The sequence below is a fragment of the Gouania willdenowi genome, chromosome 7 (assembly GCF_900634775.1).
Source record: "Gouania willdenowi chromosome 7, fGouWil2.1, whole genome shotgun sequence".
NCBI lineage: Eukaryota > Metazoa > Chordata > Actinopteri > Blenniiformes > Gobiesocidae > Gouania > Gouania willdenowi.
Window position 1 is genome coordinate 30,039,889 of NC_041050.1, and position 26,194 is coordinate 30,066,082.

Genomic DNA, 26,194 nt, shown 5'->3' on the forward strand with positions numbered 1-26,194 from the left:
ACTAATACACACCAATCATTAAAATTTTGTTTCTTTCGTAGGACGGATTCAGAAAAATAACCATGTACACTTCAGGTCTGAGGTTATGAATGCATGTCGTTCCTGACTTTGACTTCATCCCTTTAAATGGTTAGCTGTATTACTCATTACATTAGTTTTGGCCTGGTAATAAATGTTGTATATTGCAGAACTTGTCTTGCTCAATCCAGCAAAACCACATTCAATTCATATTGGCTTGGCAAACAGAGAATAAATTATACGGTATTTTGAATGAAGAGTTTTAGTTTTTTTATGTTCAAAATGGTGTGTTCCCCAAAACATCCGAGTATGGATGACACAAAAACCAATTAGAGGTTTAGAAAGAAGATCCTTAGCAAATTTCCTCCACTGTTAAGGATTCTCTGACAAGACCGTAGAAATTTGCTCGAATAAGATAAGCATAGGTTTAAATAACTTTGCTCGAAAACAATTCTGATGCTTCACGTAAAAGATTCAAATTTGACGGTCAAATGAAATAAATGAAACAAACTAATTGAAATATTTTATTTCCTGTAAAATGAAAGAGATAAAAATAAAAAGACCTAATGGGGAACTTCATACTGGGTTTTATCTGATGATACCCATAGCTTTGACAATAAAAACAATTTGAAGTCATTTGGATAAAACAGCTTTAAGTCCAAACCCATTTGTCTAATTTTTCCAATGCAAAAAAAAAAAAAAAAAAAAAAAAATCAGGAGTGATGAAAATGTTGGATCATTTAATGCACTGACATCGATGGTCTGTAGAGCCACAGAGTGCAGTGAACAGATAAAAAGAGGAAGCGTGGGATGACTTTAAAAAGGTGTCAGTGCAGCGTCATTGGGAATCAGAAGAAGAATCTTTAACGTCTGTGCTTTCTGTCGCCTCGCTGACTTCGCTCAGTTCTTTGCTTTCTCCCCCACTGTCCCGCTCGCTTTCTCGCTCCTGGTCTCCGGCTCCTGAAGGACTCTGGACAGAACCTAACTCCTGACCTGACACACGTGCTCCAGGTTTCCTCAACTACAAGACACAGAGGATAAAAAACCATCATAATCAGACAATGACTATTAGTATTGACCAGTTACTTGACAACACTTTAGGAGCTCTTTTACTAAACAGAGAAAGTACTGAATTGTAGAAACAAAGACCACCTCATCAGCCATGTGGGCCAGGTCTCTCTTCATAGCGTATGCATCCTCTCCATCTGCATAGTATTTTGGTTCTACTTCACTAATCCTGCAAAAAATAAAAAATAAATAAATACCACAACACATACAGATCAGAGCATGTAGTATGTATTTCTTTAAGGAAAGTGGAAACTTTCAACAATGTTGATCTAGATATATTTATATTAGAAACATGACTTTCAGATAACTCAAACTCCACTAAAAGGTCCTCAATATAACATTTTACAGTAAAAAAAAAAAAAAAAAAAGATTTGAAATCTCTGTGCACCTTTAAAAAAAGTTAAACTCTTAGGTACCAAAACGGTACCCTTCATAAAAAGTGTCGTAAATATGTCATTAATAAAAAAAAATTCTTACTTTTTTCTCATCAGATCTTTTCAACAACTCCAGACCTTATCATTGGGCTTGGGTGGCATCCAAATTTTTTTTACCGTTGTACAACCTCCCTATTTTACCGCGGTGTACAGTATCACCGTGACTAATTAAAAAATATGACGTAAGGCTCAGGGTGCGTTCACACCGAGTGTGTGTGTGTCTGTCTAACTATGAAGACGAGTGACAGTGTAGAGGACTGATCATTTCTTTTCCTTCTTCTCCGGCCGTATGTTTACAGCACTCATTAACAGCGCCGCTTTTACGGTTTAAATGTTCAACTTATAGAGTTACTAAAGAATGAGTTCACTCAGAATGTTGACTTGTTCAAGAAGTTAAAGCTGCAATTCGTAGAATCCTCTCCCCGCTCCATTTTTAAACAAAAACTGGACCACCCTTACCGGTATATTTTCTAAACAGTCAGCGACTTTTTTCTCAATATAGACTAGTGACAAATGCATGGACTTTATCTGGTGTTATTGGAGATTTTTCTGGTGTTTTAGAGACTCTAACATGAATGTACGCATCACTGTAGTTATACTGTCCCGATCAGCTGCTGCTGCCGTCAGCTCCTCTCAGCCATAAGCACACACAGAGGGGGCTGTGATCCCTGCTGACTGCTGCTGCTCTGAGCAAACCATCACTCCGCTTAGAGACTATCTTCTATCTATAAAAGCAAAAAAGGTCTGTGTGTGTGAGTGTGTGTGTGGAGCGAATATCTCACCGACACGGTATGAGTTCGACCTGAAACTTAGTCAACGGGTTCCAAATACCATAAGTGTGTGCATTCAATATTTTTGAGTAATTTGGTGTAGCAAAACGTTCAAAACGTTAATTTTAAGATTACGACCCTTTCGGTAATGAGCGCGCTTTTTCCAGTTCCGGATTCATGACATCACTGTGTCGCAGTTTGTTTGGGTTAAAAAAAAAAAAAAAAAAAGAAGGTCACTATGAAAAACGTTTTTGTACCGCTGAAAGTCATTTAAGTTAATATTTCATGGTTATTTAAAATTATTCCCGTGATTCCAACCTTCCTTTAAATCGCGGGTCACGGAGTCCACTTCCTCTTCCGTCTCCATCTCTGTACCAGAATCCACTTCTTCCGGTGCCATGCTATCGTTAGCGTCTCAAACACGGGGCTCTAGATCATTTGAAACCGTCAGCCACTGGTAAACCTTTTGCCGACAAGTTTCTTATTGTTGAAACCATACAACTGTCCATGTAATTGCTCACTAACGCGCTGTTTCACTAGAGCCGGAATTGAACTCAACCCGTTCAATACTCCATCTGGAAATCTGCGGATTCCCTGTGGTGCCGCGCATGGAAGTTAGGCTCATTAGGCTCTGACCACTCAGTTCGAGCCGAATTGTAGGTAATACTTTAATTTACTTATTCACTCATGTAGTTTGGAGCTTTGCATTTTCCGTTTTGTTACTTTTCTGATTGGTGCTACAATGGCTATGGAATTTCGTCATGAGCGTCTCAAACATTTCACGGGAACGAACGCACACACTTTTTAAATATTTAGATGAACTTTTTCACCATAATTTGAAGATAAATTCATTAAAAATCCTATGTGATCCAATGTGATTTTCTGAATTTCTTTTCTCTCTCATTTTGACTCTCATAGTTGAGGTATACCTACGATGAAAATTACAGGCCTCATCTTTTTAAGTGGGAGAACTTGCACAATTGGTGGCTGACTAAATACTTTTTTGTCCTACTGTAAATATGATTTCCCATCAGATCTTTTCAACAACTCCAGCCCTAACTATAGATATAAAGTTTTCATTATATTTCTTTATTTTTTTTTATGTTTTATTACAGAAAGGGCATATTTTCAGGGGGAAAAAAAACACAAAATATGCATTTTTTTTTATAAATAAAGTGCAAAGCGCAAGCAAAACTGAATGTGTTTGACCTCAGTAGGGTAATTTTCTGAGGACACGTTAATTGTTATTCTAAACAGCCTTTAGAATTTAAGACTAAACTCACTTTTTTTTTTTTTTTTTTAAAATCTGAGCTACTTGTCATGGCAGTAAACTGTAGAAAAATGGACTTACTGGAACTTGAGTGTGTTGGAGTACAGATGCAGGGCAGCCCGGTTACTGCAGGGGAGAACGTGTTGTTTAGGACATTAAGACATAGGGGCACTGACTGAGTCAATAAAAAGCATGTTTAGCCAGCAAACATCCATGCACTAGTTCACACGCTCGTTTTTAACACACCCACAGTGCAATACCTTTTGCGAACATGAAGCGAGACATATTTTGCATTGAAATTTTCTATCATGGCCCGGCTTGCCTGGTCCATCAGCTTCTGTGCCAAACCCAAACGTCTGTGGGATCGCTTCACTGCCTGCAAGACACAGAAGGGTTTACATTGTGGCAGGACCTAGGAAATACTTCATGAGCAGTGACAGAATGAATGTGTACAAAGAGAAAAAGCAACAAAACTAAAAAATCTCTGCTTTATTCCACAACAAAAATCAAGAATTAATTGGGTCTTTTAAACGCTGTGTGAATTACAGCCACCCTCTCTAAGGTGGACCTTGAATCAAGCCTTACTAATAAAAAAAAGGCACCAACCAAATGTAGATATTGTGCTGCTGGTGCTTTTCGTGTTAAAAAATGTATTGAGTTTATATCATCTACTGCCTTTTTGAGGAAAAATATTTAGATACAAATTTTGGTCTATATTGCCCAGTCTCAGGATTGATGCAGCCTGTGATATTATAAAAGGAGAAATTCCAGAAGGGAAAAGGGATATTAAAAAGTTTAAAGGTTACCTCATCACGCCATTTTCTAAACTTATGTAAGCATATACTGTACATACATAAAAGGAAAGAGGGAAATAGAGTATCAAATATTTGACAAAAAAGTACAGAATCTGGGAATTAAGTAAATAGTGACTAAGAATTGTGAGATTAGTGATGTACCGAAATTCCGGCCCAAAAGTGCATTTTCAGCCAAAACAGGATGTAGTAAAGACGCGAGCAAACGCCACAGTCAGCGCGAGTGCTTGTCTGGAAATGGGCTAACTTGTCCGCAGACTCGCAAAGCGGCTGTATTTCAATACATCTGAGCACTAAAACATTTTGAGACGGGGACGTAAGTGTGTTTTATGTTTCGGTGTCACGTAGACACTGTAGTTACGTACAGCCCTCCATTATCATGAACCACACGCAGACACACGGCTACAAATCAGCACCATTTATACGGTTTCGGAGTCTGTCATCGCACATTTCAGAGATCCTCTGCACTTCATGACTGTACATGGTCTGCATTATAAATATCATTACTTGGATGGGATTAAACCAGCGGGCAAGAGAAATGCTCCACGTCGCTATCAAAGCATGTGTGTGCGTCTCTAAGAACAAACTTGGATAATAAATAAAAGATAAAGCAAGGAAGCTGATCATCACAAGAACTTAAAAACACTGTTTTAATGAGAGAACATATAAACTTGACTCTTTCAGCAGCCCAATCAGTTTTAGGCCTGGACAATATTATTTAATGTATGAGTGGGGTCAAGTTAAACATTTTTCATTTTATAATTTGCAATGTTAAATACATATTTTTCTTTTTTTAATTGAATTATTCTCGGAAGCATTCATATCAATTCATACAACTGGAATGCTTTAAATTTGGTGACACATTTAGTACACATTCAGAGCCATAAATGCAATGAGACTAAGACTTTAGGGCGACCGTGGTAGAGGGGTCGTCTTCTGATCGAGGGGTTTGCTCCCCGTCTATGCCTGTGTATGTGTCAAAGTGTCCATGGGCAAGACACTGAACCTTTCGTTGCTCCCAGTGGTCGATGAGCACCTTGCATGGCAGCGTGAGTGTGAATGGATGAATGAGCTGATATTGTAAAGGAAGTATCTCCTAGTACATAACACATATCTATATACCGGCAGTCTATCCGTACAAAAAATGACGTTGCCGGACCTTTTCTACATAATGTGCCTGCATTTTCACCGTATCAAGATGGCCAAGTGGTCTAAGATGCCTGGCTCAAGGATTGGGTTCTCATCCCACATTTGACGTACATATTTTTTTATTTTAATATATTTAACACTGCAAATTCTACCTTTAAAAATACATATACTGAAAAAATAAACATTTTAGGGTATTTCCTAAGTTTGGGCTAAAATAAAAGGGTTAACGGGGTAGCTAAATATATATACCATAATCATTTCTTTCAGTGTTTTGGTTTTCAGTTTCAGCCAAGAATGTTAATTTCGATGCATCACTACTTATGATCTAATTGTTGTTTAAGGACTATCATAGCCCTCTGATGGTAAACACAGCGTACCCCAATTTGTCCAATAACCTCTTATAACATTGCAAACACAATACCAGATAACCAGTGGTCTAAACACTCACCAGTGATGTGATATGTCCATGGGGTACATCATCTGGGTCTTCCTCCCTGCGAGAGTTAAAAATCATTTTAATATCATGTTCCCATATACAGTGGTGTCCGTGTGTAACAAAAACTTACATCTTTGCCAGCACATATCCCACAATTTTACCATTTTCATCTTCAGCAATATAAGACAGCTGGGAGATAAGAGAGAACAACAGAAATAAATAAGTGGGGAGATGATAACTATAAGTTGTAGCAGAGCCCGAGACAGACAGTGAATCACCTGCGGCCACGACAGTCCATGATAGAAGTAGTACTTCATCTGGTAGTTCTCAGGTAGGCACAGCAGGTTACAGTGCTGCATGTTCATTAGGTCCTCCGGCTGAAACAGACAGAGAGGCCATGAGGGTGCAGCATATCTCCGATATGTGACTGCTGGTTAGCTTTTAGCTTCGCGAAGCATGGCTGCAGACTGAGCCTCGGCCCACTTACCCGGGCATTCCTTATGTTCATGGTGGCTGTTTTAATGTCGTTAATCTTCACACAGCAACAAACTATGAAACGAAGCTCACGCTGCTCATACTATTCACTATACAGATTTAAATATCCTAGTTTTTTAGCTTAGTCAGGCCCAGCTGCTAGCAAAGACAACGCAGGGGAGGAAAGAGCGTGTGATATCAGCTACGACACATCCGCCTACAGTGGAAGAGAATTTCACAATAAGAGTGCTAATACAGGTTGCATTTATCGTCTTCTTTTTGGAGTTTATTCGCAGTTCATACTCAAAAATATTGTCAAAAAGGCATTAACCGAAAAGTTAATTATTCGAAAATTGACGTAAGAAAAAAAAAAATCACGCAAGCCTCTTATTAATGTAACATTTCAACTAGCATAGATAAAATCACATTAAATTAGTACAAATATACAATACTTCCAACCTTGTTTAAATTTGGGATCAACAAAGAAAGAACACTCACTTCCAGTCTTACAAATTACGTACTTATAAATCAGTCATTAAATTTCATTATGTATTTTACAAAGCGTTTATTTTTAATTATTTTATTTATTTATTTATTTATTTATTTATTTATTTATTTATTTATTTATTATATATATATTATTTATGTATATATATTTTATTTTATTTTTTTATTGTTTTTTTATTTTTAAAGGGGGGTATAAAACTACTATTATGGACAAAATAATGCAATAAAATCGTTTTAGCATTTTATAAATAAGTATGGTTTGAAAGGAGTTTTAAGATCGTCAGACTCATTAGTAAAGTAAACTTATAAGTTAAATAATGTTCAGTGTAAATAGATTTATCAGATGAATCAAAACTGAATTATTTAGGAAAAACTGCCCATTATGATTAGCAGATTCTTTAACTGCTAATCCTGCTGTCACACAGGAATAATTGCCTGTAGTTCATGTCTACAATAGCTTTTTATGGTGTAAAATAGATGATTACAGAAGTAAATAATATAACATAGAGCAATATTATAGGCAGGATTTCATAGTGAAGTATGTTGGTTTATCTTACCCGTGTTATGCAGTGTTACTATATACATGATTATCAGGTAATAATCTGGTTTTGTCATTTTGTGTCATTAATGGACTATAACATCCTTAGCTTCTATTACTATTATTTATTTTTTTTACTATTGGTAACAATGTATTTTATTTTATTAATGCCATATGGAAAATAACACCTAGTAGCAGTAGTATTAACAGGAGTTACAGCCTGAAATGTGTTCATTTTGGCTGCTTCTGATTGGTTCTCAGGCACGGGCTTCTGCAGTTGCAGTGATTGGCTGAAATATTTCAGGTAACATCATGGTTATCCAATCAGGATCGTTGCATGCAAATTGAGCAGGTGTAACAGAGGAAGTGCAGATAGGGCTGGGATAAGAGTCGGTGTCTGACTTTTACCCACCATTGTTATGGCTTCATCTTTTCTATAACAATGAAATGAATAAAGACATTCATATTTAATTTTACACGTGTATTTGTAGTATTAAACTACAATATTTAACGAAGAAAATGCAAAGACTGTTGACTGATGGCGGGACGTGTCAGACTGTCAACTATCAACTCTCAGCGGTGTAACAGCGTTGGATGTTGAATGTAATCATTGTTTTTTTTTTTTTTTTTGGATGGAGTCCGACGTAGGATTTGAGTCTAGTGTGTGGGTCTGCAGAAAACGGTACCGGGCGGTTCTGACAGGCTGGCACTTCAAGTGGACCGAGTTGGATAAAAATAACCGCGATAAGAAAACAGGTTAGTGTTTTAATACCCACACCGCCCGCCGTGCTGTACGTATGCTTGTTTTTTTTTTTTTTTTTTTTTTTTTTTTTTTTTGTTTGTTTCTTCTTCTTCTTCTTTTTTTTGTTTCTTCTTCTTCTTCTTCTTCTTCTTCTTCTTCTTCTTCTTCTTCTTCTTCTTCTTCTTCTTTGTTTCTTCTTCTTCTTCTTCTTCTTCTTCTTCTTCTTCTTGTGATCTTAAATAATTGCATTAATAAGGTATAACGCAGGTAATTGGTTGTAGCACGATTTTTCGTTTATTACCATTATATGGTGTGTGTGTGTGTGTGGCTGCTATTGAATCCTGTAGGAGAGAAAAACTCAATGGTGTCAAACCCACAGCACGCGGACCAAAGAAAGTCCATCATGTGGATTGTAGAAACGATATACAAAGTTACCAGGCAGTGTTCATTTTGACAACACATTTTGATTTTTTTTTAGTCATAATTTAATTAATTAATTTATTTACTAAAATGCAACTTATAGGACTAATTTATTCTAGTTTTAGTCAACTAAATGACATTAACATTTTAGTCGACTGAATCTATTACAGATATAGTCGCTCAAGTGTTTTTTTTGTTTTTTTTTTTTTTTGTTTTTATCAACCTGATATTGGATGGTAATGTTTGCAAATACACAGACAGATTTAATGTAATCAATGTGTAAGACCACATGTTCACATTATTATAATTTCTTATTATTTTTTTTTAACGTTTTTATTATTGATTTAAAATATCAATATATTTTGATAAGTTTTTTTGTTCACATGTATTAAAAAAAACAACAACAAAAAAAAACAAATTCATAGTCTAGTTATTGTCACTTAAAAAAAATGTAGTCAACAAAATGAACACTGTATACTCTGGATATAACCTTTTCAACTCAATATGAATATATATAAAACAATAACTAATAATAATAATTATAGTAATTATTTTTAATGAATAGGACAGATGTTTCCTATTTAAAGTGCAATTAAAACAAAACCATGTCATCATCTTGACATTCTTCAAAAATATTTCTATGTATCAACTTTGCATAACACATTTTTTTTTTTAAACCTCAAACTAGAACAGTCTAGACAGCCCCGATTTAAGATATTTTCAACAATATTAGTATGTATACAATTTCTGGCAGAAATTGATACCATTAATTGCGCTACCGCTCTCACATTCGACAAATATTATCTTGTTTTAATATTGTTATATTTTGTTGCACGATAACGCTCAAGTATTTATTAAAACATGGATTTGGAAATAATTTGTAATATTAGAGCATACACTTCCTTGTTACCAAAATGGAAAGGTGTGTCCAAACCATAGACAGATTGTTCATTGTGTTATTGTTAGCCAAATACCAGTAAGTGTCCTAGATTGAACAAGGTGTGAAACTGTTGGTATTTGTCAGTATTCCACGTGTTATTTTTCTGGTTTTGCCACTTCTATTGTACGCGAGGTTGAAAGCCATGTGCATAAAAGTTGAGTTATTTCAGAGAAGGTGTGCTGTGCCGTCTAATGAACTGTGAGTTTAAAACGTGAAAAACGAGTTCAACAGCTCAAACTCGACACACTGCACAAAGAGAAAAGACGTTTACAGCAAACAATGCTTTAAATATACATGCAACAGTGATGCCAGCATGCCTTCAACTGCAACGTCATCATTACCTCATTTTGATGTCACAAATTTCTGGTAACCCCAAACAATTTTCGTCTTCTTTTAGAAATAGTTCAATTTTTTATTTTATTTTTTTTCAATCATGTTTGTGACACTGTGTTTCAAATACAGTATAGCCAGGATTAGTGTACAAAAGTGATAAGATGCAGATATTTATTTTACTGCATTTTATCCATATATATATATATATATATATATATATATATATATATATATATATATATATAAAGTGAAAGTATAAAATAGTTGTTTAAGATTGTAATTTTTTAATTTGAAAAAAGTATTATGTTTAAAAACATATATTTTTAGTAATTGCTGTATTACATTTGTTTATCAATTACTAGATATTTCATGCGACATGGGGTCACGACCCCAAGGTTGAAAAATACTGATGTATGAAAGTAAGAATGGCATAATATTTGATTCCATTTAAAAAAAATAAAATAACAAGATTAAATATATATATATATATATATGCCATTCCAGTGTCCACAATCACATAGTTCCAGTGTCCAAACATGATCCTTTAGTTTAGGGGCTCAGGCCTGCATGTTTTAGAGCAGGGGTTCTCAACTCGTCTCACCCTGGGACCCACATTTTGCCTCGGTCATTCAATCGCAACCCACTTTTTAAAAATGTTTTTAATTCAACCAACCACGTATATATAATCTTTTTTAAAACATAAATGTATATATTTTGCTGTGCAACATGCTTTTCACAGCACGCCTGGCAAAAGAAAAGTTTCTTTCAAAATAAAAGACAAGTCACACATGACAGACATTAAGTTTTTTTTTTTTGGCCAACTTTCCGCAACCCACCCAGTACAGATCCGCGACCCACTTTTGGGTCCCGACCCACCAGTTGAGAATCACTGTTTCACACTTTTATATGCCAACACCTAGCATGACATAAACCCTTGCAGATCCTTACGGGTTAGATCTAATACAGAGCAGAATGATCTCAAGTGGGCCGCAGATTTCGGTGGGAAAAAGACCAATTAAAAAAATTGTATGCCCAAGTTTGCACTTCTGTGTATAACTGATATATACAGTATGTAATGCATCCACAACATCCAAGCAATAAGTTACAAATGTCAGTGGTGGATCGTCTCTTCAAAACTCTATAATTTTGTGTTTTGTGGAATTTAGGGAAAGATTGTGGAATTGTTTGGATGAAATTGCAGAATTTTAGACGATTGGAGAATACAATCAACACGTCCCTGCACAATATTGTGGAGATTAATTTAATTTCTGAATTTAGAATTTTTTGGTACATTACAGAATGATTAAAGTTGACATTTTTACTTTCTCCTATGCAGGCTGATTAAGGGCCTGATTTGGCCCCCGATGAACGAGACTAAAATAACTTTTTCCAAAATGTACTGTATGTCCTCCAGTGGTTTGCAAAAGAACATCACATTTTTAAAATTGAATTGTTTCTCAAAGTATCTTTAATTTTGATGTTTTAGTTTTTATTTCATGTTTGAGTTACTTCAGCTATGGTTAGATGTATTTGGATTATATTCAGTGTTAGGTGGTCCATGATACAAACATAGATACCATTTCATTTAGTCAGAGCAGAGTTTCCCAAATCTCTTTTGAGCCAAAGTACATCTTTTCATAAAAAAAATCCCAAGGCATGCACACCACCAACCAAAAATGTTAAAAATGAAAATTTGTAGCTTATAGTAACAATATACTGTCATTCTTATTAAAGTGTCTTGAATAGAAATCAAATAAACAACAAAACTATTATTCTTCACATTTCTTTTTTCAAATAAAAAGTGCAATTAACAATATTATCTTATATTCATATAATATATGTGAATATACTTTATTATTATGATTATTATTACTATTAATAATAATAATAATAATAATAATAATAATAATAACTCTTCATCAGTGCATTCACCAAACCCTTTGTAATTGGAGAAATAAAATGTGATTTTTTTTTTTCCCCCACATGTAGACCTGGGCCAAGTTTAGTTTTGTTCAAAACACTTTTAAAATTAATTTTTTCATAAATTATTTAAATTAAAATTTTACATTGTTGCTGTAATTTGTTTTTTAATGATTGTAGGTCCCCTGTCCCACTCGCTGCTTCAACAAACCTGAACGTGATGAATTCGTTATCATTCTTTCTCTAATTAGACATTTATAATATTCAGGTGTGTTGGAGCAGTTATACATAAAAAAAAAACACACAAACAAACCCCACTGATAGATCTGAAATTAAAATCACTGATTTACAACAGCTTGTTCTGTTTCTAGTTTATTTTTTAACAGACTTTAATATTTTGAAAAAGTGAGTGGTGACCATAGTCCAATTTATTTTTTAACAGACTTCACCATAATACAAGCACTATTCACCATTGCCTCAAGTGCTTATAGTCATGACTGGGTCATTACTCAGCCTAGAATTAATTTACTACAAAAGTCTGTCTTATTTAGATCATCTCAATTATGGAATAAACTGCCCATAAAACTGTGGAACTCAACAAACTTGCATGTATATAAAAAAACACCAAAAACTCTGTCGTACATGTGAGATCGAGACATGTACTGTATTGTTCTATTACCGTGTTGGGGGTGCTATGGGGCCTCCCGTAGAGCCTGTGGCTCCTGGCCTGGCGGATTTGTGTTGGGAGTGGTTGGTCTGCTGGCTGGGTGCGCCGGACCCTGTGGGCGCTGTGCTGGGACGGGGGTGTCCCAGGGGTGGGTCTTTGGGTTGAGCATCTCAGGACGTGCTCTCTTGCCATCTGCCCAGGGACTGGCTGCGGTTCGGTGCGGCGCGACGCTGCCTTGGGCGGGGTGGGGCTGGTTGCCTGGAGCCCGCTGGTGTCGGGGGTGTCTCGTGTTGGCACGTGGGTAATCGGGGGTGGCCTCCATGTTGCCCTCCCAATCCCTCCAATTTGAATCACACCTCAACACACTAAAGGTTGGGTGGGGAGCACTGCTCTCCTCCATCCCCTTTCTTTTAATTGCATCTCATACATTCACTAAACACACACGTTCACACAGGGGATATAGAAGTGCCTCTCCATTCCCCATTAACAGGGTGGTGGGTAGGTTCACACACTTGGGCCTGTCGGGATGGGGGCCCGGCCCCTCTGTTGATGGCTGGGCCACCATGTAGAGTACAAATACATAAGAATGGTGTGGTCAGGCGTGGCGGGTCTTTGGGAGGCGTGGGGGGTGTTGCTGGGGGCTGTTTTTCGCGGGGTCTCTCCAGGCAGTGTCGGCCTGGTGGGGCGTGGGGGTGCCTCTTCCCTTCGGGTGTGGCTTGGTGCTTATCTCGTCTCATGGTTGCCTTGGGGGCGGTCCAGGCCGCGCCGGTGTGGGGGGTGGACGTGCTGACTAAGGCTCATTGCGCGGGCGGCATCGATAAAAGGTGATCTGGGGTGCTCTGGGGGACTTGCTCGATGCGCCTGGGGGTCGGCGGGGTGACTTGCAGTGTCCCCTTGGTGCCCTAGCCAGCCGGGGATGTGGTCGTCATCCCTTGGTGGGCTGCTCCCGGTGCTGCTTCTATGCCTGCTCCTTCTCGCCTGGGGACCGGTCCCTGCTGGCCCTGGGCCCGCCGGCAGGCATCCACCAGCTGCTTGGCCGTCTGCTGGGCGTGGGCCTTGGCTCCTCTGCTGGGGTCTTGGGCGGGGGGCTCTCTGGGCCCTCCCCATGGGGGATGTTGACAGGGGGGCCTTGGGGTCTGGGGTTGGTGTCGGTGGCGGGGTGCACTGGGTCAACTGTAATCGTTGACAAATGAGTGCCGTCCTCTGTGATGAATGTTTGGATCATGTATACTATAGACTTTGTACACAATGCATGCCAGCTCATGTTTTTTCTGTTGCATCATGCTTAAAGTTTTAGTGCCCGTATCAGAGGTGATCGGAGTGGAGCAAGGACGGCTGCAGATTCTACCTCGAAAGTCAGTTGAGGACACGGAAAAAGATTTCACTGGTGGGTTCTTGAGAGATTCTAAACTACGCAAAAAAGATGTATTATAATTGAGTTGTCATTTGCTTCCAGTTTTCTATGTGAATCGAAGCACCAGTGGAGGCTCGCTATGGCAACTAGGCCGGATCCAGTTCACCTGTCTCAGTCGGACGCTCAGAGACCAGTGGACCGAACACCTCAGGACTGCTCTCAAAACTCATGGTATGGGTCAAACCTTAACATGACGGCTCTGTGTATTTTGTTGTGCTGATTCCTGATTCTGTACCTTATTCAAACGTTACTGCAACTGTGTTCTTCAGGTCCCTTACGCCCACACAAACTGCTGGTGTTCATTAATCCTTTCGGAGGAAAGAAGAAAGGGAGACAGATATACCACTCTGTTGTCGCCCCTGTGTTTGAGCTTGCTGGTATCAGCTCCCATGTAATAGGTAAAAAAAATTAATCGAAGCATAATTTTTGGGGGTAAAACCTAATCAGTGGTGAAAGTGACGGATTACAAGCACTAGCGCTACTGTAATTGAGTGGCTTTTATGGGTACTTTTACTTTTTTCAGTATATTTCTATTTACTTAAGTACGTGTTAAGAGAAGTAAAATAATGGTTACATTTCCACATCCAGCCAGTTATTTTTTTGTTTTAAAATGATCAACAGACAGATTGTGAAACTACAAAAAATGAAATGACCAGACAAAAAAACAGCATTGAATGATAGATAGCTTTATTTCAGACTCGGGGTCTATAAAAACCATACAAACAAACACAAAAACACATATTAAAAAGAACATTTGACAAACATTTTATTTTGTACAGATGCCTTTGTTTATACATGAAATGTTTACTGTATGCAAGGGAACCGTGGTAAGATTTATTACCAAAAGTAAATGTGGGGGGTAACTTTTACTTTGAGTACTATTTATTTGAGCTGCTTTTTACTTGTACTTGAGTATTTTATGTATTACTTACTTGTACTTGAGCACAATTTCAATCAAGTAACATGTCTTCTAGTTGAGTAGGACACATCAGTACTGTTTACACCTCTGATCCTAATACAGTTCTTTCATAACTGGCCTATTTTTATTGTTCAGTGACTGAGCGAGCACACCAGGCCAGAGATTACCTCCTGAAGAAAAACCTGACTGGCTTTGATGGGTAAGCACTCCTAACACCAATGTGCAAACTTTGTGGTCAGAGCACAGAGCAAATGCTAAGCCTGCAGTGCAGTGCTTTAACAACAGTGACTCTGTTTGTTTTTTAACCAGTGTGGTGTGTGTGGGAGGAGATGGCATGTTCAGCGAATTACTCCACGGTTTGATTGGGCGGACACAACAAGAGGCTGGTCTTTGTGAGAACGATCCTGCTGTCACTCTGCAGCCTTGCCCTCTTCACATTGGCATCATCCCTGCAGGTCACTGTTATTAATATAGGTCTGACTGGTTTTAAGCTGTGGGACACCAACAGGGGTGGACTGGGACAAAAATTTAGCCCTGGCATTTTGTGTCCAGATCAGCACGTGGCTATTTATGTCTTGATTTGAATTATTATAGAAAACCTTAACAGTGGGACACTTTTGAAACCCCTTTTTACCTATTTTTGTTTTGCAACTTCCTTTGTCCCATTTTCAAAAAGTTCTGACACTTTTTTCAGACTTTAGCTACCCTTTGCAAATAAATATCCCTTATTGTTTTGCAAGTTCTTTTTGACACTTTTACCCAAATTGTGTTCTTTCTTTAATGTTTTTGTGGCCACTTTTCATTCAAATATGCTAACATTTTTGCCCTTTTTCCACTATCGTTTGCCATATTTTGCCCATTAAAGCTACCCTTTGTTATTTCATACCACCTGGTTCCTCTTTATTTGCTCATTTTTTGGCCACTTTTGAATGATTTTGGGACATTTTAGTCACTCTACACTCTTTTCTTGCCACATTTGGACCATTTTTGGTCACCTGTTACCATGTGTGCCTCCACTCGCTCGTCAAAAAAAAAAAACATAGCGGATCGGACCAGCCCACTTCAGGTCGACCGGGACGATGCCCGGTATGCCAGATGGCCAGTCCACCTCTGAACGACGACAACATACTGATGTTTTATATCTACTGCAGGCTCCACAGACTGTGTGTGCTACGCCACAGTGGGGGTGATTGATCCTTTAACTTCAGCTTTACACATTGTTATTGGTAAGAAATTAGACTTTATTCAAATAAATGTAGCTTATCAATATGAGATATAACTTTTTGCTTTGCTAACTTCACTTCTTATAGGAGACTCCCAGCCTTTGGATGTGTGCTCCGTTCATCATGCCTCAGCTATAGTGCGTTACTCAGTGTCCCTGCTGGGTTATGGCTTCTATGGAGACGTACTGGCTGAGAGTGAAAAACACCGCTGGATGGGACCGCTCAGATATGACATTTCAGGTCAGGGAAAATGTTGCACTCAGAGGCCGCGCTTAGAGCTAAGGGAAGGGAACACACAAAATAACTTATAGCGTCCCGGCCAATTTTATCCTATGAGTCATTATTGCCTGTAAAAAGAAAAATACGCTGTGGAGTTCATGTTAGGAAAAAGTCATGTAGCATCTCAGCTTGGCGACGGCATCAACACAGCACATCAACAAGCAGTTGGGTAACAGCTCAATACATAACCTAAGTGTAGAAAAGGAAGATGGGATGGAATAAAGGTAAATGTGTAACATAGATGTTTTATTTTGAGGAGAACAAACAGAACGTATTTTGTCTTTAGTTTGTTAATGATTAAAATGAAATCATTTTGGTAAAATAAGTCTGGTTTATTCCAGTTCAGCTTTTTGGACAATGAAAAAACCCAGTGGAACAATCTAATGTGGTGATGTTTTATTAGGGGCCAAGCAGCCTAAGTCGAGGGAACCCATTGTTATCCTGTGAGTTCCTCTTCTTCATTGGAAGAAATCAATTACTTCCCATGCATGAACAATTACCAAATTTTGCTCAAAGGTTCAGTCCCATGCCAGATTGCCTCAGGCCAGTAGACCTAAAGGTGGCGCTACACAAAGGCTGTGTTCGAAATCGCATATTAACATACGACACACCACAAACTCATTGAGTATGTACTGTCTACTATTTACTATTAGTATGATTAGGATGGACCGTTCCCACTGAAGTGTACTTCCAAGTTTCCCAAGATGCATTTCAAACCTACAATGACAAAAACCTGAAGCACACTGAGGCTAAATATCTCTGTTGATTTGCCACCCTTGAAAGTTCTGAAATAATTTTATGTGAGAAAGTGAACAAGTAGAATATCAACATGTGGTCATTTGATCCATAAAACTTGCGGAAACATTTCATGCTGACATTTTGGAGATTTTCAGAGACCCGGACATTGTGCTAACTTATGGTTAACTTCAGAATAAGAGCCCTATTAACAAAAGCGTGGAAGATAAGAGAACTAATGGAAGATAAGAAGAAATGCTTTCGTTTTGAAACGGGGATGTTTGGCTTTTAGCTCGAAGCTAATCCCAGGACGATTTTACATTCCTCTCACAATGCATCATGGGGCGGTTGAGTATGACTATTGTGCCCACCGTGCATATTTAAAAAATGTCCCAATATAGTATACATCCAGGTATTTCTCGCTTACTCAATCTTTCCATACTATGGAATTGGAACGCACTACATACTCATTTTGACGTCAGACGTAGTATGAGTAGTACGTTAGTATGTAATTTCTATCACAGCTAAAGCTTCTAAAGTTAAAATTTTTGGAAATTCAAAACAAATCAATAATTTTTGCTACAGATTTGCTACTTTCTCCAAAATGTAGCCCCAATACTGAAGAAAATTTTGTACAATTAAATATATTGCAATTTGCTAAGTGCAATACTCTTTTTGATTAAAAAACAAAAAAAACTGTAAAGCTTATAAAACCTCTCTTCCTACAATTGTAGCTCGATTGACACCAACCGGCTCATCTTCAGACTGTCCTACACAGACGATCCACACAGATTTTAGATTTTGCCTACAGTGCATTATGTTTTACTGTAAATATAGTTTCAAATTCTTGCTAAATATATATTTTAATGTTTACTAAAAAATGAGAATTTAGGAGCCGTAGTATATGATGTTTGGAAAATATCAAAATTTTAGCTAAAAAACAAACAATTTTTAATCAGTGCAAAAATTTAATTTTTAAACATCTATTCTGCCAAAAAAAAAAAATTCTTACTAAAAACAAATTAAATTATCAACATTTCCATTTTGTCCATATTCAATGTATTTGTCAGTAAAGCGGTTCATTTGGAAACTGTCACTGACAGCAGCTCCTTTAAAGAAGCCTGGTTCCTCTGTTGAATGCTGTGTGTGTGTCATGGTGTTGTGTGGTTTGTTCTAACCTAACTCCTCTGCGTCACCCAGGCTCACTGGTGTACCTGAGAAACAGAAGCTACGCAGCCAAAGTGGAGTATCTCCCAGCAGACCCACTGCTATCCAGCCCCAGAGATAAAACACGCTGCCTTTCAGGGTAAACAACCAACTACATACACACACAAATCAAACACCAGCAACATGTCCACACATTTAGGATAGAAAGTCATTTGATGATCCAATGCAGTGATATTTCCTATTTGATGGGGGCAGGGATCCCTAACGTTCTCCATTCATCAGGTTAAAAGAAGCGATGAATAGAAATTAAGGAAATAAAGAGTTTTTATGAACATCTGTGAAGGTTCTCAGTCTTCTCCATCTGGATCAATGTCATCCCAAGGTTATGGTTTTACTGATTCTCAGGGCAGCATGACAGATCTTGACACAAAACACATCAAGGCATTCCAATTTTAATTGATATAGAAGTGTTACCTTTTGTGCAGAAATTGTATCCCTCTTATCAACAGATGTGTATATTTGTACGGTTGCCGTACGGACAACCCCCGGTGCTATTGGTACGGTTACCGAAGTACACGTACATAGCGTCTTAGGGTTAGGTTTAGGTTATAACCCAATATCGCAACAATTTTTAGGGTTTGGGTTAGGTTTAGTCTTAGTCACATGACCTAAACTGGCCAAATAGGGGCGCTGCATACGGATAGAATGTCAGTATATTGATACGGCAACCGTACGGATAGCCACTGCCTTTATTTAAACTCTTTGTTTTCTTTGTATTTTGGGATACCTCAACTAGCTATCTGTGCGTTATTTGATGTGATAATGACTTGCCATGCATGGTTTTAGCACTTCGAGGGAGCACAATTTCAATCAAGTAGCATTAAACTTTGAACCTTTTTGAAATAAAAAAAAAACTGAGTAGAACATTTATTCTTAAGCACCAGTGAAATGGTTCAAATTCCCTCTTTGAGACTCTGTAACTGCTACCACTTGCACGGGCTAAGGTGTTGGGTGCACCGTAAGGAGGGTAGTGAACTTGATCTTTATGAAAGGTGAGCTTTAGTGTGTGTGTGTGTGTGTGTGTGCAGAGTCAATGTCTAAGGCAGCTGCTTCAAACAAAGCAGAAGGTTTATAACAGTTTAACAAATGGGTGTGAAGGTTGTGGAGCTGGTGCTTTTACAAACATTGAAGCCGAACGACAGTTCTGGTTTTTTTCTTGTGTATGTGCTTATAGGTGCCGCGTGTGTTCAAGAAGTACAGAAAGATTGTTCCCAAACCATTCAGACTCAAGCTCCCTGTCCAGCTCCCGCTTCAGCCAGACCAGTACAGACTCAGAAGGTAAATCTCTAACTCTTTTGAAATTAATATTTATAAAACACATTAGGTTAACTTTGATGTTCATTTTTTATTTGCTTTGTTTTTCCACTATTTTGATTGTGTAGAACCTGATGATGGGTTGGGGATCAGGCAGGGGTGTCAAACTCATTTCACTTCAGGGGCCAAACAGGAAGTAGTTTGATCTTAAGTGGGCCAGAGATTTTAGGCAGGAAAACGAGCAATTTCAACATTATATAATATCCCCAAGTTTGTACTTATACGACCAATAAATGATACATAAAGTATGTAAGGCGCCAACGATATCCGGGCAATAAGTGACCGATATTAGTAGAATATCTGCAGAATTTTCTCTTTTACAGTTTAATTGATTTGGTGACCAGGGGCCTCCTTCCGGAGGGACGTGCCCTGAACGCCTCACTAGGGAGGCGTTCAGGGGGCATCCTAATTAGGTGCCCGAGCCACCTCATCTGGCTCTTCTCGATGCGGAGGAGCAGCGACTCTACTTTGAGCCCCTCCCGAATGACTGAGCTTCTCACCCTATCTCTAAGGGAGAGCCCAGCCACCCTACGGAGGAAACTCATTTCGGCCGCTTGTACCCGTGATCTTGTTCTTTCGGTCATGACCCAAAGTTCATGACCATAGGTGACCAATTTTTTTTAATTTGGAAAAATTATGGCAAATAAATTTAGAAGAATTGAGCTCTTGCAGTCATGGGAGAATTGCGATGCTCCAAATATTGTTGAGTTTCATTGAATTTGTGTATTAAAATATTTGAGATATCTGAGCTAAGATATCTACAACTAAATTATTTGGTAATTTAGGCCATCATTTATGATTTATGTCATCATAAATCTTTTTAACTTTTAACAGTGGTTCTCAAACTTTTTTGGCTCAAGTATCCCCTTTGTCTGACCCATTTTGTAAATAAGTGGAATAAAACTGTGTTTAGTGGCTCCTGAATAGATTTTCTTTTCTATCGTTTTTATCATAATCCGTTCATCTCCTGCCTTGTATTTTCAGTTCATGTTTTAATCTACATCATTATTATGATTATCATTTTAAACTAAAAATAAACATTATTAAACCCCTTATTATTATTGCTTTCATTTGTTAATTTTCTACTCTCTCTGTCTCAAGTACCCCCCTGTAGTGCCATTGCGTACCCCCATTTGAGACACACTAGTCTAAAGGGCCGGATTTGGCCCCTTGGCCTTGAGTTTTACACATGTTATATAAGAAGATCTGATCTAGTTATTTCAAATATAGTTGAGAGGAGCATTATATACATTTATAATACATAGTTTCAAATTTTGTATTCTATTTTTAAATTTTAAGCAGCTAACTTCTACTATTTAAAAACCCTGTCTACCAGCTTAATGCTATTACTGTAGATGTTTGAAAAGGTCAAACCAGCCACATAGACAATATTTAACATTGCTGTGTTTAAACAAAGATTCAAGACCTTCAGATGAAAAGTCTTCATTGTCAAACAGAAACACAATGACCTGTTGTTCATACAAAGTTCTTGCTTTGTTTTGCTTTGACAGAAAGAAAGTGAGACCTAAAGTGGTTTGTGTGTTATATCACCTGATATCTATCAGTGAAGCCAAGTACAGAGATTTTCTTTCTCCTTGTCTCTTCAGGGGAGTGGGTGACCGTGGAGGGCAGATTCAGGTGTGTTGCACTCACGTGTATGTCCAGCTCATGTGCCAGAAGTCCTCTGGGTCTGTCGCCCTCCGCTCACCTGGCAGATGGAACGGGAGATCTCATTCTAGTGTGGGATACTCACCCTCTGGGCTTCCTGAAATTCCTCTACCGACACACGAGCACAGAGGACCAGGTGTGAAATGGCCACAATCAGGGTTAGGGTCAATAATTGTAATTGTGTAATTTCTAATTAAATACAATTATGCTGTAATTATTATTCCCGGTCACAAAGTGTAGAAGGGGGATATAGGTTTGAGCTCCGTCCGAGTTAAAGGGACAGCTTTTCTCAGAAACCATTTAAGATTGGGTAACCAAATTTGGTGTGTGGCTTCAGGGTATCAATACCTTGATGGAGTTCGAAAATGAGAAGCGCGCAATTTCTTTTTCCGGAGTTATTGCCCTTGTTCCGTTCGAGGCATCTTCAAAGGGGACAGCTTTTCTCAGAAACCATTTAAGATAGGATAACAAAATTCGGTGTGTGGCTTCAGGGTATCAATACCTTGATGGTGTTCGAAACAGAGCGCGCAATTATTTTTTCTGGAGTTATTGCCCTTGTTTCGTTTTTTTGGACTCTGTTCGAGGTATCTTCAAAGGGGACAGTTTTTCTCAGAAACTGTTTAAGATAGGATAACCAAATTCGGTGTGTGGCTTCTGGGTATCAATACTGGAGTTCGAAAATGTGAAATGTGCAAATATTTTTTTTCCGGAGTTATTGCAATAGTGCCGTTTTTTTACTCTGAGGTATCTTCAAAGGGGACAGCTTTTCTTACAAACCCTTTAAGATAGTTAGTAATTTTATGATCTGATGTGATAATATTTTCTTATGTATACATCTAAGTTCTTAGATTTAGGACATTTAGGAAAAGGTTGTGAGTTATAATGACAACCAATCTTGCGGGGGATGTTGATGACTATCTTCTGGTTGTAATTGTAACTGTAATTGAAAAATATGTTGTGGTTGTAATTATAATTAAATGTAATTGAGTTCAGATAATTGACTTTGGATTTGTAATTGACATGGGAATTACATAAAAACTGTAATTTACAATTTAATTAAACACAAAACTGGCAAAACATGTTACCATTCTATGGCTTACACACATATGTAGTTAATTATTAATTTTACCATTTAGAATAGATAATGTTTTAGTGTATTTTACAGCTGATTTAAGACATGGGTCAAAACTGACCTGTTATCATAGAGATGCTAACAGAAAGCTAACACAAGAGGAAGGATACAGTTAATTAGGCTAGTTATTAAAGGCTCATTAATTGTGATTAATTGAATTTGAACTTTAGTAATTGACTTTCAGGGGAAAATATTAATTGTAATTTTATTTGTAATCGGAAAAAATGTGGGTCACCATAATCATAAATGAGTTGTAATTGAATATGGATAATTAAAGACGTAATTGCATTTGGACAATGTAATTGACCCCAACCCTGGCCACAATAAACAAAACTTTCCTGAGAATTTTAAACACTAACTCAGTCTCCTACTTCTCGTAGTTTGATCTGCCGTTTGTGGAGGTCCATCGTGTGAAGGCAGTTCGCTTCTCTTTGCCAAAAGTCAGCGAGGAGCAGAAACAAGAAGAATTTAGCGAGCTGAGAGGAGCAGATGAAGTGGAGAGTGGTTACCTGGACAATGGATCCCAGCAGAGCCTATTACAAAGAGACACACGGCACCAAGAGACAGACGAGCAGAAAACGTTCCTCTGTGGCCTGTGCTGCAATAAAACTGCTGCGTCCGTGTGGAATTGTGACGGAGAAATTCTGTCTTTCAAGGAAATCCTCTGCAAGTAAGAGAGAAAGACAAAATATGCAACCAAAAAGCTGCAAATATGAAACATTGTGCTTTTTCAAAGGTCAGCGGCCCTCATTAATCAACCGTTCGTATGTTCAGATCTGAGCGTATGACGTGCGTTCGACTATATTTATGCAAGCGTCGGTTTTTATCAATTTTGAGGTGATTGTACGCTACGATAAGATCTTGTGTCAGCTCTGACCTCATGCACGCAAATCTGAGTGTGTGGATTTGTGGTTCAGCAGCAAAATCTGACTGAGACTGAATATAAAGTATTAAACAAGCCTCAGCTGTTATTTAAGCATAAGCAGACACACATTCAGAGCAGATCTAAATGGATTATTAACTCATTCACTGCCATTGATGTAAATATAGGTCATTTCAAATCCAAACGCTCGCCGCCAATGACGTATATGTACATCAATTGTGTTTTTCAATGGGGGTTGCTAGGAGACAGTGTGATGGAGCTCTTCCATGAATGTCAACCGTGTACTATGATGTAGTGACCAACTGGTGCCATGTAGGTGACAGCAGCGCAAATCGGGGCAAGTGGTGAGACTCGGCATGTCCGGGAAGAGGAGGAAGTTGTGTGTGTGGGGACTGACGGGGGAGAGACTTGGAGGACGGCCAAAATACAGTAAGAAAAATAAAACAACAATTTTGCCATCAAAAGCCCGGTATCAATGTTGTTTTTGTAGTTTTATAGAAGGAAATGTTGAGGTGTCACTAAAGCAAAAAAAAAATAAATTGTTTCAAAGTTGCTGTCACCTATTTTTCAGAAAAAAGCTGTTTTCTCAGCTTTTTGCTCAGAAACTGGCATTTTTGTGTAAAACGACCTATATTCAACTGCTGATTACGGAAGAACGAAACAAGCTACAAACAAATAATTTTCTAATAAAGGTAGATAGTCTATTCTTTCAGACTCTGGTTTCATATTTTAGATTGTTATGGTACAAAATATTCTGTGGGTCTTTAAAAAATCAGTGAAAATGCTCTAAAATGGCTGGCATTGGGGGTAGCTTTTCTGGAAATGGCTGGCAGTGAATGAGTTATGAATTAAACAAAATAAAATGAATTAAAAACAAAACACGTTATTTCTGATACCGTATAACACTGCTGGTAAATCGTCCAAGCAGGAGCACATAGGTTCACACGCACACGGGATGCAGTGATGTGCTCTATCTTGGAGAATAAGTTCCTATAGGACCTGATTCATGCTTTAAAATGTAAATAGTTACTTAAACATTTACAAATGCACTGCAGCAATCAGTAATGTGATGAATTATAGGGGAAGTTGCCTAAAGGCATAATAAACACAATGGACAACATTTAGTCATTTTCAAGGCTTTTTAAAGCATTTTGTTTATTTCTTTTAATGTGATTTTTATTGCCTGTCACCTAAGGACTGCGGCCGATAAAAATATATCCGTGTGTCTCCAGGATTTCTGCTGCAAAGTTGCTTGCGGTGCACACTGGGGGGCAGACTTCACAGAGCATTAAAATGTGCTTGTTAAACTCCAGTTTTCACACATTCAAAAAGCAAATATTTGTTTTGCTCCACCTCAGATGAGAGGATGCCGATTTTCATCTTGGAAAAGCTTCTTTTTTTGTTTGACCTCAGTGGACGGGGCCTCCGAAACAGGAGGGTGTATCCTGTTAATGGCTATCGAATTCAGCCGCTGCATTTATCAACACCCGATCATTTGTACGCTGGGATTGGTCAGATATGAGTGTTTCATGAATCAGACGTTGGTCATGTCGTATGACCAAAATTGCACTCAAGTGTGCACTCGTTTTCATGCAAGGTTGATAAATGAGGGCCAATGTGTCTCCTAATGTCTTCTTTTCTCTCAGGGTTCATGCCCAGCTTGTGTGCCTGTATGCCAGGGGCATTGAGGAAGCAGCCATTCGTAACTGCATCTAAGAAGATGATGAGCGCAATCACCAGGAGTGTCTGTCTCAGTTCATGGAAAACTGCTGTTCTCCAGATTTTACATGTTTTTCAAGAGAAATAGTTGTTCTTTTGGCATTGATTGAAGATAACTTTTAAATTCAGAACTCTGATCATCCCTTTTAAAGTCTAGCTTTGCAACCAATTCAAAGTCCCTAAACTTAATAGGTGTACTGTGTGCTGCACAGCAGGCCAGATGTGAAGGAGCAGATGTATTCTGTTCAACACTACTCCAGGACTAAAGTCTCACCTAAAGTTTCCTGATATTTCAGGCACTTTTATACATGTTTGTTGTAAAAGAAAACAACATATTTAATTTGTTTAATGTCTTTTAAAAATGAGATTTGTTGTAAAAATGTTTTTGTTCCTTTGATTAGTTTTTTTTGTTCTCTTATCCTCCTGTTGAATAACTCATGTTTTACGCTTTATTAATCCAAAACAAAAGCTTTTCGTACTAACCCGTTTTTAATTTTTGCAAAGCCTCTCATATTAACTATTTTTTTTTCAATTACTGTAACCTGAAACATAACTTGAATTTAGTTTAAAAATAGCTTGAATACATTTTTGTCTTTTTCTCTTGATCATCTGTAGAAAACTGTACACAGGTATTTAGGTTACAAACCAAATAAACAAAAATAAGCCAGAAGTTACACATTTGTTATGTTAAAACCCTCTCTCTCTTTTGCCCACACACTCCGCTCCTCCTCCACTCCCCTGCTCTCTGTCCCACCGGCCAAACTCATCACCATGGGGCACCGAGCATTCAGCCGCTCTGCTCCCCAGCTCTGGAACTCTCTCCCCGCTGACCTCCGCACCATAGACTCCCTGCCGCTCTTCAAATCCAAACTCAAAACTCACCTGTTCAGACCGTCCTACACCACCTAGTCACACTCACCATCTCAGTGCCGTACTCTGTTTTATTCTGTTACACCTGATTTTGTTGTTTTTATTATGTTGCTCCTGTTTTTATTGCTTTTATGACTGCATTGTACAGTGTCCTTGGATGTCTTGAAAGGCGTTTTTAAATAAAATGTATTATTATTATTATTATTATTATAAAAACTCATTGGTTTATGGTTACAGGTTTAGTTTAGATAATCAGCAATGGGAAGGATACTGTGCCTTACCAGTTGCTGCATATGTTTTCAAATTGTGTCTA

At 38.0% G+C, this 26,194-nt stretch overlaps 2 protein-coding genes across 3 annotated transcripts; one reads left to right on the forward strand and one right to left on the reverse strand.

The window, feature by feature from the left end:
* Positions 1-738: 738 nt before the first annotated feature.
* On the reverse strand, positions 739-6,641 carry naa10 (N-alpha-acetyltransferase 10, NatA catalytic subuni). The gene is made up of 8 exons (XM_028452059.1): positions 6,445-6,641; positions 6,236-6,334; positions 6,088-6,146; positions 5,970-6,015; positions 3,821-3,936; positions 3,642-3,686; positions 1,171-1,255; positions 739-1,039 (listed from the first exon to the last, which is right to left on the reverse strand). The coding sequence occupies exons 1-8, from the start codon at positions 6,463-6,465 to the stop codon at positions 857-859; spliced, it is 654 nt and encodes a 217-aa protein (XP_028307860.1). The 5' UTR covers positions 6,466-6,641; the 3' UTR covers positions 739-856.
* A 1,184-nt stretch (positions 6,642-7,825) lies between these two features.
* Positions 7,826-26,079, forward strand: LOC114466526 (ceramide kinase). Of its 2 annotated transcripts, XR_003674450.1 has the most exons (14): positions 7,826-8,232; positions 13,790-13,885; positions 13,955-14,083; positions 14,182-14,310; positions 14,967-15,030; positions 15,141-15,286; positions 15,983-16,057; positions 16,142-16,294; positions 18,269-18,374; positions 19,470-19,573; positions 21,217-21,413; positions 22,790-23,079; positions 23,535-23,721; positions 24,939-26,079. XR_003674450.1 is itself a non-coding variant. In XM_028452030.1 (13 exons), exons 1-13 carry the CDS (start codon positions 8,109-8,111, stop codon positions 25,006-25,008), a joined length of 1,683 nt encoding a protein of 560 aa, XP_028307831.1. In that variant the 5' UTR covers positions 7,827-8,108; the 3' UTR covers positions 25,009-26,079. The 2 variants fall into 2 exon arrangements, 1 of the variants encoding a protein (XP_028307831.1); XM_028452030.1 differs by lacking the exon at positions 23,535-23,721 and having other exon boundaries at positions 7,827-8,232.
* Positions 26,080-26,194: the final 115 nt, after the last annotated feature.

Excerpts from the sequence above, each read along its gene's own strand:
- naa10 (XM_028452059.1), bottom strand. The coding sequence starts at position 6,465 with ATGAACATAAGGAATGCCCGG. Across the intron at positions 6,335-6,444 it reads TGAACATAAGGAATGCCCGG|CCGGAGGACCTAATGAACAT; the intron begins GTAAGTGGGCCG and ends TGTCTGTTTCAG. Across the intron at positions 6,016-6,087 it reads GGATATGTGCTGGCAAAGAT|GGAGGAAGACCCAGATGATG; the intron begins GTAAGTTTTTGT and ends TAACTCTCGCAG.
- LOC114466526 (XM_028452030.1), top strand. The coding sequence starts at position 8,109 with ATGGAGTCCGACGTAGGATTTGAGTCTAGTGTGTGGGTCTGCAGAAAA. Across the intron at positions 13,886-13,954 it reads CACGGAAAAAGATTTCACTG|TTTTCTATGTGAATCGAAGC; the intron begins GTGGGTTCTTGA and ends ATTTGCTTCCAG. Across the intron at positions 18,375-19,469 it reads AAAACACGCTGCCTTTCAGG|GTGCCGCGTGTGTTCAAGAA; the intron begins GTAAACAACCAA and ends ATGTGCTTATAG.